At 33.3% G+C, this 20,179-nt stretch overlaps 1 protein-coding gene across 14 annotated transcripts in view; it reads left to right on the forward strand.

Annotated features, from left to right (window-relative positions):
- The window catches only part of DENND4A (DENN domain containing 4A), a 95,417-nt gene that overhangs the window by 51,775 nt on the left and 23,463 nt on the right, over positions 1–20,179 (forward strand). For 6 of the 14 annotated variants that reach the window (XM_019725584.2, XM_019725587.2, XM_074327533.1 and 3 more), the window contains 8 exons: positions 10,575–10,708; positions 13,149–13,284; positions 13,652–13,858; positions 13,952–14,080; positions 14,338–14,479; positions 14,880–15,011; positions 16,978–17,094; positions 17,695–17,826. In XM_019725584.2, coding sequence (XP_019581143.2) covers positions 10,575–10,708; positions 13,149–13,284; positions 13,652–13,858; positions 13,952–14,080; positions 14,338–14,479; positions 14,880–15,011; positions 16,978–17,094; positions 17,695–17,826 — 1,129 coding nt within the window. Of the gene's footprint in view, positions 1–8,281; positions 8,301–10,574; positions 10,832–13,148; positions 13,286–13,651; positions 13,859–13,951; positions 14,081–14,337; positions 14,480–14,879; positions 15,012–16,977; positions 17,095–17,694; positions 17,827–20,179 lie in introns of those variants that run through there. The other 8 variants (XM_019725588.2, XM_019725586.2, XM_074327532.1 and 5 more) reach the window with 4 other exon arrangements.

Consider the following 20,179-nt stretch of genomic DNA (forward strand, 5'->3'; position numbering starts at 1 on the left):
AAGTAATAGTATGTCTACAGTGCCTTCACTTATTTTGTGTGACTGTTATAAATATTAGGAATTATAGTTTCATAACGTTTACTGGCTTTTAACAAAATCTAAATTAATTTTATTCCATCATTGACCATTTATTATGAACATTTTGGTGGCCTACTAGATATAATAGAACACAACAACCTCTTAGGAATACCTTGCAGGATTTTACTACGTAAATCATGAGTTTTATTTTAGCAGTCAGATCTGTAACCCTGCCTGCCCACTTACAGACGATGGGAGTTTTGTTCAAGCCTGTGAACCTCTAACTTGAGCATTCTTAATTTCCACCTCTTTTTGTCTAAGGTGCATTGTCACATGATGAGACATAGGCATAAAGCATAATGAATATTTCGCTTGAATAGTTCTACAATTTGGGAGTGAGTTTATAGCATAAATTAATGAATTATATTTTAAATTTATGTGTGAAACCTTCGCTTTTCCTTCCGTCCTAATATCGTTAGGTAGGATAAATAGAGCAAGGTGGGTTTCCATGCTGGAGAGAGGAGGTTGGAGAACAGTGGCTCGGAGAGAGCTATCAAAACCTGCATGGAGTGAGGAAGGAGGAACAACCTAGCATGGGGTGTCAGAGCCCAAGGCAGGTGAGGAGAGCATCCGTGAAAGTGGTGGCCTAACATAGAGAATCAAAGGACGAGCAGGATAAAGAGAGTGTCCATGCTGGGGGTAGACTAGACTGCTGCAGGGAGTCGGAACCTAAACAGGATGAGAAGAGCATCCATGCTGCAATGAGGACGGCATGGACTGTCAGGTTCTGAGCAAGGTGGGGAGAGTGTCCCCACTGGGTAGGAATAGCAAATGGCGTGTCAGAGTTTGATCTGGATGAGGGAGATGCCAGCTTGGTGGGGGAAGGGAGTTATCAAAGCTACATTAGGATGAAGAAGTCATATGCATGGGGGAAATGTGGTGGTAGAGATGGGAGAATGTTACATATGGGGGAATCAAATAAATACATATATTAAAGATAAAGTCTTTTACTGTCAGAGTAGGGATTGTCATGCGGGGGACCCTGCTCGCTGCGCCATTTGTCTTATGAGGTGGCCTGCGGGGTCTCGGCTCCCTCTCCCCACATAAGAATGCAGGATATGGCTAGGCCAAAAAGGAGCACCCCCGGAGCCATAGGTAGGGGAGTCATACCACTATAGCCTCACTGGAGGCACTGCAGTCTCACTGGAGGCTGGATCCACAAGACCTGCAACCTGCTGTCCACTTCTCTGCCTGCCGACCAACCAGTGCAGCCGGGGCAGTTGTGTCAGTGGCTAATTGGCTAACTGGTTACAGCTGATGGTCAATTAGGCACAGCTGACAGCCATCTACTACCCAAGTCAGCACCTTTCCATGTGAGGCTGAGAGCCTGGAAACTGCTCTCAGAGACTCTGTCCCCACAGGATTTACAAATAGAGAAAAGGAGAAAACCAGTATCCTGTAGTATTGAACAGATTTGAAGGTTTGGTGTGATATCATTGGTTTTCAGTATGTATAGATAAATATGGAAATAAGTATAGATGAAAGTAGGTGTGTCTATGTTTATACACACATATAGTCCCTAGATCTGTACACTGAGAGGACCTTGGAGCAGCCATACCCCAATAGCCACGAGTGTATCTAATATACACATTTTGACTTCTAAATACCTTACTAAAAGGAGTCAGGACTCCTTGGAGAAATGATTGGTCCCAAGTCTAGAACAAGGAAAGTACAAAATAAGCTTTGAAGTAGTAGCTTCTGCTAGAAAATGAGAAATTGATCTAAGAATGATAGAGACATATTTTTATAAGAACAACGCACACACACGCAGAAACACAAGCCCGTTTGAAAGGACTCCCACTGGCTACATCAGGGACAACCTGAACATCAAAAGTTAGTCACAGATTATAATTTATTGAATAAAATAGGGAACTATGAGTTTACACAGGTACCAATCGAGAGACTGATGAGAAACAGGATTTTACATAGTTTCAAAGTACCTCCACACAAAATACATATTAATTACGAACGAGGAAAGAGTAACTTTATAGTGGAACCAAAAGCCTGGCAGACAGCACTTTAAATCCAGTGATCAAAGTGAACGTCATCAATAATGGGACACATCAATAGCATATGGCTCTAATAGGCTGCAGTGAGAATGCAGCGTCAATTCTCTGTATTCCTGCCAAAGATGCAGGACCTGTATTGTATCAAGGAAATATCAGACAATTTAGGGGACATTCTACAAAATACCTGCTCTGTAATCCATATTATGTCAGGATTAAGAACATAAAGGAAAAATTGAGCTATTGTTCAAAAGGAAAGGAGATTTGACAACCAATTACAACACATAGTTCAAAACTGGATGCTTTTGGTATAACATTATTAAAATAATCAATAAAACTCAAATGTAGTTTGACGATTAGGCAGTAGTAGTATAACCTGTTAATTTCCAAATTCATGTATTGTAGTTATATAGCAAAATGTCCTTGTTTATAGGAAGTATACACTGTATTTGGAAGTGATGGGTCATTAGGCCAGCAACTTACTCTTGAAAGTTTAAAAAGAAAAAAATTATTTGTACTTGAAAAGTTACTGTACTTGAAACTTTTCTATAAATTTGTAAATATATATATAGTATTCATGATTTTATGCCCATGATAGTAGAAAAAAGAAAGCAAAGCTTTGTCGTATATTTTCTCAACAATTTAGTCTTGTAAGTTTATTTAAAGAAGTCTATCACTTTCAAATGTATGTGACTGTGAAAGAAAATCAGTGACTTTTTTGGGGGGTGGGGGCACAACAGCCAAAATACAGTTCATCCCTCAATATTCAGAAATTGACTCAGTTCTGAGTTTGACATGAAAATGTCATTTACTAATTACTAAATAAGCACCAAATGTTATCTTATAAAAATGAGAAATGATTCTCACTATGTGAGGTGTAGTGGGGAAAACCCTGCATTACAAATCAGGAGAACTTGAACCACAGCTCTTCTACTCGTGACTTTAGTCAAGTCATTTAGTCTTTCTAAGTTGTTTTCTTATCTATGTTTTTAAAAATATTGTGGGGAGAAATCATTATAACTGCATGTTTCCCAGTATTCACAGTAGTGTTATGTTAACTAAAAAGTAGAAAACATTATGACTAATTTTATATTTTGGTTGTTTTTATTCAAGTTTATAGGTTAGTGGTTCATTTGGTTTTATCATCTCATGACAGTGTTCAACTCTTGAATGACTTATACATGTGAATAGCAGGAACAAGTTCAGAGCCTTGTGTAGACCCACCTACCCTTTCCTTCAATTTAGAAAACTCGAGGGATGGTTGATATAGAGAAATACTCTTTCTGGTGCTGATAGAGAATTAACTAGCTAAGGTGCTTGAAGTCCGTGAAATGCTTTGGAACAGAGAAAAGATGGATATGTGCCATTATCTGCTTAGAACTCCCAGTTCATTTTCTCATGGGAACACTGATGTAAATAATGATCGCTGTAGTTCAAATGGTGCAGGGCTACAGTGTGCTGGAAATATGTATTAAACTTCTTTTTGGTGGAATGATACTCTAACCACTTTTTAGGACATTAAAAAAATTCACTGAGATATATACCAATAATAAATGTACTTCTGAAGTGTACTATTTGATAAGTTTTGGCAACTAATGATTTCCAGGTAACCATGTCTCCAAAATACAGAACATTTCCACCACCCCAGAAGAAATATTGTTTTGGGGGGAAGTTTATTTTCTATATTTTGAATAACCTATTTACAAACGGACTTTTAGAACCATACCTTTTTGTAAGTTGACCCCTGCCTATATAGAGCTTTGAAATCCTGTTTATTTTGAGAAGTAATGCCATATCTCCTGGAAAATTTTGTCTTCCTTATAGTGTTATATCAAGAACTTGGCTTTCAAGATTTTAATCAAATTTTTAAGTTTGCTTTATTTGGTGCCTATAAAGTTAAATATTAATAGAAAAAAATAAATAAATGGAAAGGTATACAACAAATAGAAAGATGTGCTTTAAAAACTGATTTCTCTAAATCCTTTTTTATAGGAATAATTATGTTGGGTTTTGTATATAAAAATGGTGTTTCTGACAAGCATTTTGCACTTCAGATGTTGTTCCTATATGGTGCTTCCACTGGTCAGATATATGTACTTGCTGAGCTTCCCTTTTGAGCACTGGTATACATTTGTTTAACAGTTGTCCCCTGTGCCAAACTAACTGAATATTAAGGGGCCAAATTAGTGACCAGGATTTTGCTAATAGCATGCTTTAGCCAGTAGATTTATTAATTCACATGAGAACACTGAATTAGTTGTAGGAATCCAATTAACAATGCAAAAGAGAGAAATTTTGTATTGTTCTCTTTCAGATTTCACTCATTTTATGTATTTTGTTCACAACTTTTTGTTTCAGCTAAGAATTCATATTGTAGTATCACATGGTTTAAAAACTACTCATTAATATTGTAAGACATACAAGACTTGTAATTTTGCTAAGTATCTAGGACGTCATGTTCTAAGGATATTTTATTACTGATAATTACTACATTATTTTGTCTAGGGTTTTCTGAAAGTAGGTCACCTGCTCTTTACTTGGTAAGAGTCAGTGAAGGACATTGGAATACTTGCTTAAAGAATAAAAATTCTGAGACGTCTCAAAAAAGAAACAATTCCATTAAGTGTATAACCATTGTTTCTAGGAAGACTATTTTCCTACAGTGCTATTATTTACCCATTTAAAGTCTAGATCCAACAAAAGATCACTTATATAAAATGGATTAATGTTATACTTAAAGAATTTAATGACTACCAAGAAAGTCAAAACCAAAAATTAACTGAAATATGGTTACTTGTATTTGCTTTGTTATAATTCAAGGAACTCTTTGATTAAAGAAAATAAAATGTCACAAGATCCAAAATATATCTTAAACTTTCAAATATAGCTAGAGTAGATGTCAATTATATTCTTGCTATTATTAAGCAGAACTCTCTGAAATAGTAAAAATTATACAGTGCTGTTACTACCTTTCATATTTTAATACCACAATTTAAGTACACTCAGCACAGCAAGTCAGTGCCTGCTTTTAATCTGCAAATGTTTTCTGAATATCAGAAATATTTTCAAAATAATCATCAATGGGGGGCTATTCCTTAGTTGACTACTTTGCACTTAATTTTTAAGTGAACAGATCCTCTTACTTCTGGCAGTTTAGCTATGAAAATAAATAGTATTAGATAAACATTAACTGCCTAAGCCAATCCATGACTAAGATTGAACAGAAATTAGACATATTCCTCTTTTGATCTTAGCATATTCAAACAGAAAACATTTGACTGATTTTTAAAAGCTGGAGTGGTTAATGCTGAATAAAAATAAGAAAAACAATGTATGAGAATTATTTGAGTTTCATGTATGACTAATTTAAGAACCATGTGTTCTTGTTCTTCATATGATTGTATTTTAAATCCTTACAATCTGTTCCAGTAGGATGGAACTTAACTAAGTGCAGCTTTGTGTAACAAATAGTCTGGTAAGGTTTTTTTTGGTTTCCCAAGCATCCCTTTGTGTTTTCTGAGAATATTAATGTGAGACAATATGAAGAGAATATGAAAATTATTTGGATTTTGTACTGTTGTGGGTGTTGGATTTCTTTTTCTCCTAATCGAGACAGATGTCACTACATTCACAAGACAGAAATGTCCAACTGATAAATGTAGGAATTATTGCATGGCTGTTTTTATGTTGAAATGAGATTTTATTGGTATGGAAGTTAAGGGAAGTGTCTTATACCAACATTTTGAATCCACTGTGCAAAATTTTAATATTTTAATAGACTTTACAATACTGCGTGTTAGAGCAGTTGTCCTTGTCCATATGTTTTTTTCTGTACAAACAAAGTGGCTGGAGAGTGGAAAGTAGGCACAGGTCTGGAAAGGGAGAAGTTATTAAATAAATAAATAAATATTTAAAAACACCTGGTGCTCACAGGCAAGCAATTGTCTTATAATGTTCCATCATGGAGACAGGAGTAGTTACCAGCTTCCTTTCCAATGACCTTGGGTATTTGTTTTAACCTTTTTATTCTGGCCCATCTCTTCTATTTCATTATCATTGCTGCCCTTATAATTAGATTAACCCCATTTCATCTGCATAGAAATGTTTGCATGTAGAGCTTCTCATTTGTTCTTGGGTTGCCCATGAATATCATATCCTACTAGGGATACCTGTGATTTGTCATGGATGTGTTTTCACTATGAGTTATCACTGACATGTTCTTAATGTTTTCTTTTAAAAAATATTTTTAGGTTTTGCTAATAATGGCTTAGGTGTTCTCTGTTTTTATTGAAAGATTAATTTTTAACACTTTATTAAATGACTAAAGTAACAGGAAATATGGAAAATAAAAGGGAGAAAAACTTTCATAAGCCCTGTGCCCTAATACCTGTTTTACATTTACTTTCAATGTGTTTTACATAATTGTAATATAGTTTCCTAACTTTTTTCATAACCAGATCTTATAAGCATTTTTAATATTGCTGCCAAATCTCTTAAAAATACTTGTTCATTTTTATCACAGTGAAACATAACATAGTTTAGAAAGCCAAATAATTTTACAAGGCTAGGTCCCATTCCTTCCCATCCCTAGTTTCTACTCCTCAGAGACAGCCACTTTCTCTTTCATCTATTTCTTGTCATTTACCTTAAGATTTCTAAATAATGTGTTTTTATTGCTGCTTATTATTTTATAAATTATCTGTTAATGTCATACCTACCACCACCATTCTCCCAGTGTAGTTATAGCACTACTTTTGGTTGAATGGTTGTTCAATGTTAATATTATTATTACTTTGTATAGAATCATTGCTAGGCCCTATATATATGTTGTGATTAAATTTACTTTCATGTATGGATTTTGTTTTCTCTGAAGTTAATTACTGTATTCTTGCTTTGTGTCTACTATTAATTCATCTCCAAACTCTTCTACAAGAGTGAAGAATCTAAAATCTCTCAATATTTCCAACATATCAAGTAATTTATCCATTTGATTTTTTAAAAAATTCTTGCTGGGCCATTCCATCTTTATGTTCCAGTCTGAACTGATTGCTTTCTAGTCTGTCATCTTGGGATTTTCCTTCATCATCATCTTGGGAATTAATTGTCCTCTCTCTAGAGTTAGATCACCTGCTTTCTGGCTTCAATAACTTCTCTTTCTTGGTGTATTTCCTTGTTATGGTGGAGCACATCTTCCTGTACCTTAGTGAGAAAAAGTACATGGGAGATATACTTTTTGATGCCCTGTTCATTTGCATATTTCTTGATCCTCTTATAATACTTGATTGCTAATTTGGTTGGGTATAAAATTTTGAAGTCATTATTACATTGTCTTCTAGCTTCAAATGTTATTGTTAAGAATAACATCTAGTCTAATACCATCTTGATTTCTGCTCTTTTGTGCCTCATCTCTTTTTCTCTCTGGAAGTGTTTAAGATACCTGATGTTCTAAAATTTTTTAAGGATATGCCTGGTATATAGGCCTTCTTTTCTTCAGTGAATGGAATACCTTTAATCTGTGGACTCATTTCCTTCAAATTCTGGGGAATTTTCTTGCATTTTTTTTCTTTCTTTAATTTTCTTTCCTCCATTTCCTCTGTTCTCTTTTTCTGAAATATGTATTATTTGGATGTTGGCCCTCCTGGTCTGATCCTCTTAATTTTCTTATCTTTTTTCATCCCATTTTCTGTCTCACTTTTTAGGAGATTTGTTCAATTTTATCTCCCAATCTTTGTAGTATACTTCTTATTTCTGTTATCATATTTGTAATTTTCGTAAGCTCCTTTCATTCTCTGAATGCTCTTTTTTTTTTTTAAGCATCTTCTCGTTTCATGAATATCGGCTTAGTCATTTCAGTTATTTTGAAGGTTTCCCCCCTGCGTTGTCTCTGCTTCTTCTGAGTACCTTTTAATATTTGTTTATTTTTATTCTATTTCGAGTTATTGGTTTTTCTTGTGTGATCTTTGATTGGTATTCATTTTCAAAGGTGAAGCACAAAGAACTCATTGGCACTCTTTCTGGGAACATGAGGTTTGGGGCTTCCTTAGGTATGAGATTAATGATCATAAAGGAATTCAACTATTGCATTAGAGTCCGTGTCTGATCATTGCCTGTAATTCTTTTCTTTTAGGCTACTTAGTTTCCCCAGGAGGTATCTCCAGTCTTTAGCCTGGGGAGCATAAGCCTGACTGCCAGTATTCTCAGAGCTGAGTGGGGAAGGTAACTGAGGTTTTCCCTTTATTGCAGCATGTAGGCTTTTACTCACTTCACCTGCTTTTATTAACTTCCTCATCTCCCCCACCTCTGCTTGGAATCCTCAAGTCTAAAATCCCTCGGGTTCACTCAGTAAGACCCAACCTCATCTTCTGCCACGCTGGGAAAAGGTAGTGGCCTAACAGTACTGGGTTGGGCCAGGAATCTGGGAGTCCTAAAATGCAGGCTTTTAATTAGCTCTCCTCCCACCTGCACGCCAATATTTAAAGACATCTAGCACTTTTCCTTACCTTTCTGGGACTCTACAGAGCAAAATGGCTTGCTTTTGGCTGTTCTCCTCTGCACCCCTCCTTGGAGCCAGATATATGACTTTCAGCTTTTATAGGTCGCATCAGTCTACTTTGCAGCTTCTACAATATTTTGAACTCCATCTCTGCTGTTGTCCCCTCCCCAGTTCAATTTGTCTGTTGTTTTTTTGTTTGTTTGTTTGTTTAATCCCCTTACTCTCATTTTGGTAAGATTTCAGAAAGGGTTGAAGATAAATTATTGTGTTTAATTTGTCTTATTCAACCAGAAGTCTGCATAATCTTTATTGTTTTCATTTTTAATGTTTGTGTATTTTATCCATTTATCATGCTTTATTCATTTACCGATTTTTTTGACATGTGGATGACTTCCAATTTATTGCTATTGGAACATCCTGCAAAAAACATCTTTCATACTGATAGCTTTTTTTATGTTAGGTTATTTTTTTAGAATAAGAATAAGGTAGATGTGTTTAAACACATCTTTCTAAAGAAGACTGTACCAATTTTGAGTACCAGCAGGGTATGTTATTATTTAGCTTATGGTATTTATTGTATTATTGCTAGTTTTACCATATAAAAGTCTTTTTGACAGGCTAAAACAGAAAAGTACCTTATTTTATTTGATTAATTTTTAAATATCCTTCAACAGAAGTGAAATAAGTGCTTATTCTAAAAGCAATATATTCGTTTAAATTTTTATTCTGAGCATTTACTACTTTTTCAATTTTTAAGGAGCAAATGAAAGTAATACATATTCATTATATTTTAATTGGAAAATAAATAACAATATAAAGAAGAAAATTAATTGCCAGTAATACTAGTACTCAGTGATAGCATTTTGATAATTGTGTGTGTGAGAGCACACACCAATATATTTGTATAGCATATATACTCTTTAAAAATCTTAAAATCATACTATACATATGATTTAATGCCTCATTTTTTTATTTGTCATTATTTTGTGAACATTCTCTCTTGCCATTAATTATAATTCTGAAGCTTGCCTTAATAACTATTTTACTGTATGGATATAGCATTAAAAACATTCTTTAACCCTGGAGATTATGGCATGTAATGCTGTGAAGTTAAAACCCACAATTTGTATAAGACTCCAAGTATATCAGCTCTTTTTAAGAGTAAGAAAAAAATGAAAAGTTATCCCTGTCCTTTTTTGCTATACTCTGCCTTAGGTCCTTGTCTTAAAGATATAACTTGTTAATAATTATTGCTCTCCCATTTATTCCTAACTGGTATATGATATTATTCTATCTAACCTAATAAAGTTCTGTGGGTTATATATTTTGTTATATGTATGACATGTGGGTATTTTAGATTAATATTAATGTTGTGCTTTTTAATTTATGAGCTCCTTTTGGGCATTTTAGACTCTGTGAAGTTTTATTTTTTTTATGAATATTACCTTGCAGTAGATTATCTGGGGGAAATAATACTACTGAACTGCTTTCAGTATTGATGTGACTAGAATTTAACTCAAATGTGCTTCTATATTGGGAATGTGTGCATCTTTAAAACATTATTTCTTGAATACATTCTCTTCATTCAAAATGCAAAATAATATGAAAAGATATACATTGGGAAATCTGGGTCCTATCCCATCCTGTCCATTCCATTCATCTCCCCTTCCCCATATGGGTAATTACTTTCCTTAGTATTCTTTAGTATTTCTTTATGTGAATACATGCAAAAAGAATGAATATATGGTCTTATTTTTCCCTCTTTCTTATTCAATGGAGAGTATACTATGTACAATGTTGTGCACCTTGTTACTTTCACTTAATTATCTTGGAGATCTTTCTATAGTGGTACATAAAGAACTTGTTCATTCTTTTCTTTTTTTTACTAGCTTTTTAGTGTCCACTTGTGTAAATGGTTTATTTAACAATTCCCTTACAGATGAACACTTGGCTAACCAATGTTTTGTTTTTAATGTATGTTTTTTAAACTCCTTCAGGTGGATATGGACAAGAGTGGTGAAATGCGACTTATAGAACTGGATGAATCTTTCAAAAGTGAACATACTGTTTTTGTAACACCACCTGAGATCCCCCATCTACCCAATGGTGAAGAACCCCCTTTACAGTACAGGTATTCAAGAGGCAGAATGTTTGAGATTGAAAGAGAGAAGCAATCCATCATCTGTGACGTAGCTTTCTAAGGACTGTGGTATTTTCAAAAATCCAAACTTTACAGATCCCTAATTTTTAGGTGGTAAGCAAGCTTATCCCACATCCATTATTAAATTTTGAGGTATAAAAAGAAAAAATAATAATTTTGCATAATAGAGACTTGGGAATGGGAAGCTCTCAATATCTGCATAACTATATGTTCTCTTGTTGATTAAATTTAGTTAGGACCCCCTACCCCACCAAAATGCAGCACTTTTGTTATAAAATTTTGATTTTTGTTTCTCACTAAAGCTGCTTTCCTCATTTTCATCCCCTCCCCCATACACCTTGGTTAATATAATCTTGGTTTACAAAGGATTAAATCTAATTTAGAATCAACATTTATGGCCTTGATTTGGATGATATAATTTTTTAGGCTATTAATTTGTCCATGAATTTTTATTTTAAGTCATGGTAATAATTGTTAATTTAGGAAATTTGGTCAGACAGGGCAAACAAAGTACTTGGTATTTAGACTTGAATGCTACATGTTCCTGCCTTCAAGTCTAGTGGGAAAGAGAGAAAGTTCTGAGCACAATGAAATAAAGGTCATGCTAGAGGTAGACTTATATATCTATCTAGGTGTATGTATATATTACATGTATATGATATATATATATATATATCAAAATATATATGTCATACATATACATTTGTTATATACTAAAGGTAGTTTCAAGTGTACATTTATTTTTACTTAAAGTGGTATTTCCTTTTAGATTTTAAATTATTTTTTATTCTCCAACAATACTTTCTTACTTTATTTAAAGATTCTAAAACCATTGTATACCTGTCATTCATTAGGTTAGTTATTTTCATTGAAAAGGGATTTTTCAGGACATCCTCATTTATAATCTAGATTAAAATTTTCCTTTTACAGATGAAAAAGTGATGTAACAGATGTTAGTAAATGTTGACTGATTCATAGGCCACTTGATTCTTACTCTTTTCATCTATTGACGATGTTATTCATACCACTTTTAAGAAGTCTGTCTTGTGTCTAAGACATTTACAATATCTCTCCTAATTTCTCTCTTTTTTTCTAAATAAGATTTCATTTCTTTGATCTCTTTTGTACATTATACTTCTAAGACTTTTTTTGGTGTGTTTACTGACATACTTTTGTTTCTATTTTTGTGGTTTGATTTTAACTTTAATTAAAATTTTACTTTTAGATTTAGTCTTTTAACAAGAAACTTAACTTTAAAAGTTCCCTTTTTTTTTTAAAAGAATCTAAGTCATTTTTATTCCTTGAAGCTACCCAATATAATTTTGGTGTAATCATATCCATCAATGGAAAAACAACTTAAAATCAATGTCTTTAATGAGCACAGTGGGTTCTCTTAATGAGGGATGATTTATATACTTTACTTACATTGTCTCTATAAAATGATAAGGCAATAAGTTTCCATAACATACACAGAATGGTCTTATTATCACACCATGTACATACGATGGGTTTTTTAAATGACATGGTTTCCTGAACTTCTTTGCTATTTTATTTCTACTTAACATTCAGTCACTACCAATATTTTTTTATAATGCTGAAGTTGCCTATAGTAATATATAATAGAAATAGTTTACCATCTTTTATTATAGTTTTCTTCTTAGTTAATTAAAACTGTTTATATGCCTTTAAGAATATCATAAAGTAGGTTAAGTTTGTTGCTCTCTGTTCTTTTCAGCATATTTTATTCCTAGCTGCTGCTACCTTTTAAATGCCCAAACGTCTTCCTCTAACCCCAAATTAAGCCCACCTCCTCACAGAGCTACCTATTCTAAACTTTTCTTCCTCTTCTCCAACCTCTTCTATTTTCGTTCTCATAAATGAGGCCCGAACCTGCTACCCAACCTGATAAACCAATTCATGATAATGTGAAAGCTTGTCCTGGTGTCTAATACGTAATGTGCATCTTTTTAAGAGCGGCGTTCTACAGTAATATGTTAACCCAAAGCAATGATACTAATGACTGTCCTTTTTGAAAGAATATTGATTTGGTGGGCCCTTTACCAACTATCATAATATGTGATATGTTTGCTATGCATGTACATACATACTAACAAAGTTTGCTTGAGTTACTTTGTAGTTTGATCTCAGTTCAACAAAGTTTAAATGTTTTTCACTTTTTTCCTCCAAAATATGTATTCGAGTTTATACTTGGCTTTTGCATTTCTAAATTTTATAGTAAAAAAAGTAACGTTAGTGTGAATATTTATTGAGTATATGTAATAGTCTGCTGGAAAAACATAGTTAAAATAAATACTAAGTTAAGAAGTTATTGGTCATAAATTTTTTTAACTTGTAACCAATATGATCATCTGTGTATACTTGAGATTTTTTTTTGTTTTTTCAAAAACAGCTATAATGGATTTCCAGTTCTTAGGAACAATTTATTTGAGAGACCTGAAGGATTTCTACAAGCACGAAAGAGCAAATTGCCTTCAAAATCAAGTAGTCCTTGTAGCCCTTCTCCCATGTTCAGAAGAACAAAACAGGTGCTTTGATAATTTTGCATTCTTCATATAATCAAATATTCAAACAAAAATAAATATGATACTCATCCTCCCTTAATATACTTTACTATTTCATGTGTAACGATTAGTAGATTATTATGCTCCCTGAAGCATTGTGAAGATAAATTAGAGTAAACTGACTTCAAAAAATTAACTAGTTCACTTGTTCTAGAACTTTATATATTATATAATACAAGTTCAAGCATAGGCTTGACTATATAGTAATTGTAGACAGATTTTGTTAGGGAAACATTGTAAAAGCATATGACTTAAACTTGTTCAGCATTCAGTTAAATAAGAATGCTTACGTGTGTAAATTTATTAATAACACCGTTGCATTCTTTTCTAGGAAATTAAATCCGCCCATAAAATTGCCAAGAGGTATTCTTCCATTCCTCAGATGTGGTCTAGGTGTCTTCTGCGTCACTGTTACGGACTGTGGTTTATTTGTCTCCCAGCTTATGTGAAAGTATGTCATTCAAAAGTCAGGGCTCTGCAAACAGCGTATGATGTGCTTAAAAAAATGCAGTCAAAGAAGATGGATCCACCTGATGAGGTAACAGTTATTCTTTAAAATGCAGTATTTTATTCTAGATTTACATACATAGATTTGTTTTTCTGTACACTTTTGAACTTAACTGTGTTTCAGGTGTGCTACCGCATCCTTATGCAGCTCTGTGGACAGTACGATCAGCCAGTGCTTGCAGTTCGAGTGCTTTTTGAAATGCAGAAAGCTGGTATTGACCCCAACGCCATTACTTATGGTTATTATAATAAGGTAATTACTTTGATTTCATGGAGAAAGAGTATGACTTTTGTGATTCTACAACCTTAATTTAATGGCAAAAATCACTGATGCAGGAGTTATTTGGCATTTATTTGAGAGTATCTAAAGTATATTATGTAAATCAAGTAAAAATTTTTGTGCTATTTTGTTATACAGTCTACTTAGATATTCATTAGTTTGACTCTAAAGCCAATGTGTTCATTTATAAAAATTATTATAATGATTATTTTATTTTGTTAAACAAATAGGCTGTTTTGGAAAGTACCTGGCCTTCAAGAAGACATAATGGCTATTTGCTTTGGACAAAATTAAGAAACGTTGTTTTAGGAGTAGCACAGTTCAAAAGAGCTTTAAAGAAACATGCACACTTATCACAAACAACTCTCTCAGGTAATTAAAGGGTTTTAAGAGGTGTATGTGTTTTACTTTTTCTTTAAAGTTAGTGGGTGAGTTACATTTTACACTTTTTTAAAATTTTAAATACTTTCAAAATATTGGATGTTGTCTACTTTTTATTGCCATTAAACAAACTCTCATATTGGAATATTCTTCGCATTTAAAAAACCCACAAAATCACTTTTTTTCTTGTAAGTTAAACTGTCAATCTTTGGTGGTCCTGTTTTAGTATTCATTAATAATTCACAATTGGGTTCTTTGTTACAGTTGTGTTTTGCTAATTATGTGGTATTTTTCATGTGCAGTATTAGTAGATATTAGCTTGAGCAACAAACTAATGTGTATTCTTGATATCTCCGTGAGTAGTAAAACGCTGTCAAATTGTGTTCTTAAGCAGATGGCAGTGACCTGGATGCTGTTAGTCATGGCAGCATGGATAGTGGTCATGGGACACACACTGTGGAGCAGGCACCTTTTAATACGGGTTTAATCAAAGTATATGCTACTGATGATAGAGCTAGTACAGGTTTGTGTGTGCTTACCTCTACATTTCTTACAGTACGTTTTGAAAATTAAATTTGCTAGCTTACCTTTTTTAGATTGTAATTTTCAGTCATGTGTTAAGTTGTCACTTTTTAATTTTACATATTAGGTACTTGATTTGATACTGTACTTAATAACTGTAATTTTGTTCATTATTTATCAGAATACAAATAAGTTTGAGAGTTTATTCAAGTATTTAGTCTATTATAATCCTGTTAACTCTGGAGAGCACTTTGTAGTTATGAAAATGTTATTAGAGTTTAAAAAAAGAAACTTACAGCCCCGAGCTGAGTTAATAATACCATACCAATATCAATTTCCTGTTTCATCTATGATATTATTGGGGGAAGCTGAGTAAAGGGTACACAGGAACTCTCTGTACTATATTATTTTTGTAACTTGTGAGTCCTAAACTATATTAAAATAGAAAGATATAAAAATATTTAAATATATATGTAATTTGTAGCATTCTAGCACTGAAAATGGTATTAATTTCACTAAAATATAAGATTTTGTACATAAGTTTTCTCTGACGAATATTAAAACTGACAGATTTTTTAAATGAATCACTTGAAATTCTATCATTTTCGTTATTACATTAAAAAAATTACACATGGTTTTTGAATATAAGAGCCACCTCTTCACAGACAGAATTTTTAAATTTAAAACTTCAAGCATTAATAATAAAATAGGAAAGCTTCTATCTCTACAAATAGTAACAGTATTTTAGTCTGTCTCCTTTTATGCCTACTTTTAAGAGTAATAAATAAGCTAATTGTGTTGAAATGTAATTTTCATAGTTCTGACTTGGCTGGTTTTATTTCTTGCTAATGCAGTATGAATTTAATCAGAGCTATAGTAGCCGTTCTCAGACATTATCTCTTAAATATGAAGAAATCTATCTTTCGTTTTTTAGCTATGGCCTTTAAAAAGACTATCTAAAAGCAGTGCAGAACCTAATAACATTTCATCAAGATTATCTTCACATTTTTGACATGTAGTTTCTTTGGGAATAGAGCTGAAAATTTGATTAGAAAAAGTACCCACTCAAAAGTATAACAAAGATATTAAATACCTAGTGATAACACAATTTCTTCAGACAGTTCTTTACAAGTTTATAAAACCATTCCATATGTAGTCTCTCATATGATCATAACAACCTTGTGTATTATAAATCTTGTAACTTGAGATCCAAACAAAAAGGTTATATGGTTTACTTAAAGTTATGTCTGCTAAGATAGAGAACTAGAATTCAAAATCTTGTTTTGATGCTAATCTGGTGAAAATAATTTGCTGAAAATTAGAGAGAGCCTCTTTAACACAATATATAAGGTATTAGAAGTTTTCTTGTATCAGTGCAACTTTTGCTTTTCTTAAAAGCATTAACACTAGATTATTTTTTATTCCCTTGTATTTGTACTCGTGCAATTCAGTAAGTATTCATTTGAATTTTCAGAAAAAGTAATCACCTACCTATAAATTAAAATAAACCTGGTGGGGTGTTTTTTTTTGGGGGGAGGGTGTGGGATTTTTTTTTTTTTTTTTTTTGTAATATCATTTAGACATTCTGAGTCAGTTATGAATTTCCTGCAGATTTTTCTTCTTTAGTGCTTAGCTGGAACTCACACTTTTCACCTAGAAAGGTCATGGATTTATATAAAGAGTGTCTGGTTTGTCTGTGTCTTTTGGAACCCAGATAGTAGTATGAATGTATGGAGTTACTTTTGACTGCAATGTAGATCCAAAAATACATTATTTTGAGATTATCTCTTTCTTACATTAGTAAAGATAGGGAGATCTAACAAAATAATGCTTTGAATTGAAAGTTAACCAGAAAAATTGCTGAAAATAAATCCAAATATTAATGTGTTGCTCCTAATTCCAGTTCTCACTAAAGAAGTTTATGATAAACAGCATAGGGGTATTTTTCTTTGTGTTTTTTTTCCTAGGTGGCCAGTCTGATCTTGGATATAATTCATTATCTAAAGATGAAGTTAGAAGAGGGGATACATCTACTGAGGACATTCAAGAAGAAAAAGATAAGAAAGGAAGTGATTCTAGTTCCTGTAGGTATTAAGTTGATATTGTATAAAATTATGAACTTATATTAACAGAAAATACAAGTGACTTTAAGTATAAAAGTGTTAATTTTATTTTCTACTTTCCCATTATAACTCCTCTTTCCTCCCATTACAGCCCCCTCCACCACCTAACATTCCAACATACAAATCTTCATGTATGAAGTATATAATCCCAGTGGCACAACAACTCTCCAATCAGATACAGCCCTTCTTGTAGTAGAAATGTATATTTCTTCAAACAGTGGCTCTTTCTGAGGCTGAGTTAATGATCTGTGACTTACATTTCCCCCCTTGCCTCCTCCCATCAAAAACAGTGTTTCACAACCAAAGAAGAAATATAAAATTTATGCATCGGTCTCATGTATCACCAGTACTTAGTAATTTGATACACACCTTGAGGCCTCAAATCACTTATTGATAAGTGGAATCACTTATTTCTGATTGATAAATAGAAAAGAGGTGTTCAACATTTTATTATATCACCTATTTTGAGATAGAAATATTTTGAAATAAAAGCTACTTCTCTTTATGCATCTTATGATGTGTATAGATTTCATCTTATTAATTTCATTTTAATCTTTACAGTGTCAGAGGGTGAGAGTGCAAAAGGAAGTGCTGATTGTCTTCCTAAGCTCCCTTACCAAAGTTCTTCCAGTATAGTTCGCCTCAGTGGTACAAATAATAACAGTGCTGATAAAATATCAGGAGCAAACACAGGTGAGTTGAATAGTATGCATATACCTCTGTTATGTGCAGAATAACTTGTGTCTGTATTTCTAGCGAATTTTTTTTAAGTCTTAATTTTCCGGGGTTATTTTTTTATATATTTGGTATGGTTTAGTAGCTTGACTTCTATGTTTTATAATATACTTTGTTCAAGCTTTTATTATAACGAAGTATAGGGACAAACTTACGAGCTACATCCTATCTTTTGAGTTTGGACTGTTGGGACCCTTTGGAAGGAGGAACTGGGAGCAATTGAAATGATCAGTCTGAGAGAACCACATACCTAGCCAGTTTTTAAATGAGGCATATGGTTCCTTAGTCTTCATATTGTTTTTTTTCCCCCCTTAGAGGCAAAAGGATAATCCTTCAGTTAGTTTAGTAGCAGTGCCTAATATTTTTTTCTTTTCAAAGTGCTTTTTATATATTATTTTATTTTTATTAATACAGCAATGCTTGTATTAGTAAGAGGTGATATTAGCACTGTTTTAAAGATGAGAAAACTAAGGTGTAATCTGACTGTTGGCAGGTCACATAAGTTATCAACTAGTTAATGGAAAAGTCAGTTTAGGATCTGGGATAATACTTGGTCTCACATTTTTCATCAGACCATTTGTGGAGGGTTAAACAGACCTAAGATTCACAATTTCTAGTGTTAGTAGTCTGATCACATAATTACATTATTTCATTTTTGTATTAGCTCAATTCTGTATCATGTTACGATCTGAACAAATATTGAAGAACTTGTGCTTTCAAGGCTAAAATATCTCTGTTTGTAAATGGCCTTGCTGCAATGATGTTTGTTTTTCTGCAGCATAGTTAGATATGCCTCTAGCTCAGGGGCAGTCAAACTATGGCCCATGTGCCAAATTGGGCCTGCAGCCTTTTTTTTGTACAGGCCCACAAGCTAGGAATGGGTTTTCAAACAGTTGAGGAAAAAATCAAAAGAATAATATTTTGGGACATACAAAAATTATATGAAATTCAAACGTCAGTGTTCATAAACAAAGGTTTATTGGAACACAGCCATGCTCATTCATTTACATATTGTTCATGGCTGCTTTTGCACTACAAAATTAAATTATCTATAACTGTCTTACTTTGCATTTCTTTATTTAATAATTATTATAACTTAAACATTAAGTTTTTTTTCTTTGGTATCATGGAATTGCTTCACAACCATTTAGTCCTTCCTAATCATTGTCTAATTATAATCCTTAATATTAGGTTGGTGCAAAAGTAATGGCAGTTTAAAAGGCTAAAAATAATTGCAAAAACCGCCATTACTTTTGCACCAACCTATTATCTTGTCTTTGGTGGTCTTTGCCTTATTGTTCTTTCATTACTGTCTCTTCATGCTTGCCTTTCCTTAAAATCTGCTTTTATGAACTTTCTATTTTAATATGATTGTAAACAGAGTAATCATCTGACTCATCTAGCTTTTGGTTACTCTCTATGCTTAACAGGCCAACTTCTTAAAGCCTGTAATAGGTGTCCCAGGTGTGAATTACACTTGTTAGTTTATCCTTAAGATTTTGGGGGGTTTTTGTGTTTTTATTTTATTTTATTTTATTTTATTTTATTTTATTTTATTTGGGGAGGGGAACAGGACTTTATTGGGGAACAGTGTGTACTTCCAGGACTTTTTTTTTTTCCAAGTCAAGTTGTCCTTTCAATCTTAGTTGTAGAGGGTGCCGTTCAGCTTCATGTTGTCCTTTCAGTCTTAGTTGTGGAGGGCGCAGCTCAGCTGCAGGTCTGGTTGCCATTGCTAGTTGCAGGGGCGCAGCCCACCATCCCTTGTGGGAGTTGAACCGGCAACCTTGTGGTTGAGAGGACGCGCTCCAACCAACTGAGCCATCCAGGAGCTCAGCAGCAGCTCAGCTCAAGGTGCAGTGTTCAATTTTAGTTGCAGGGGGCAGAGCCCACCCTTGTGGTTGAGAGCCCACTGGCCCATGTGAGAATCGAACCAACAGCCTTTGGAGTTAGAAGCACGGAGCTCCAATAGCCTGAGCCATCGGGCCGGCCCTATCCTTAAGATTTTTGTCTTGAAAACTTTCCCATCTGTTAAGTACTATGGGTTTATTACTGCTGCCAAAGACTATATATGGAATTTATAGGAATACTTATTTTTCAATAACACGTTTCTTATATACTAGTACATGCTGTGATTCAAAGGATTTTTCAGGTTTGTTTATATTTTGCAGATACATATACATGTACATATATACATACAACAGCTTTTAAAAGATATGGGAGTAAAATAACCAGAGATGTTTTAATGTTTGATTGGATACTGAAATAAAATCATTACCCTGTAGTTACTTCATGATTATCTTGAGAATTTAAC

The sequence above is a fragment of the Rhinolophus sinicus genome, linkage group LG03, assembly GCF_036562045.2.
Source record: "Rhinolophus sinicus isolate RSC01 linkage group LG03, ASM3656204v1, whole genome shotgun sequence".
In the NCBI taxonomy this organism is placed as follows: domain Eukaryota; kingdom Metazoa; phylum Chordata; class Mammalia; order Chiroptera; family Rhinolophidae; genus Rhinolophus; species Rhinolophus sinicus.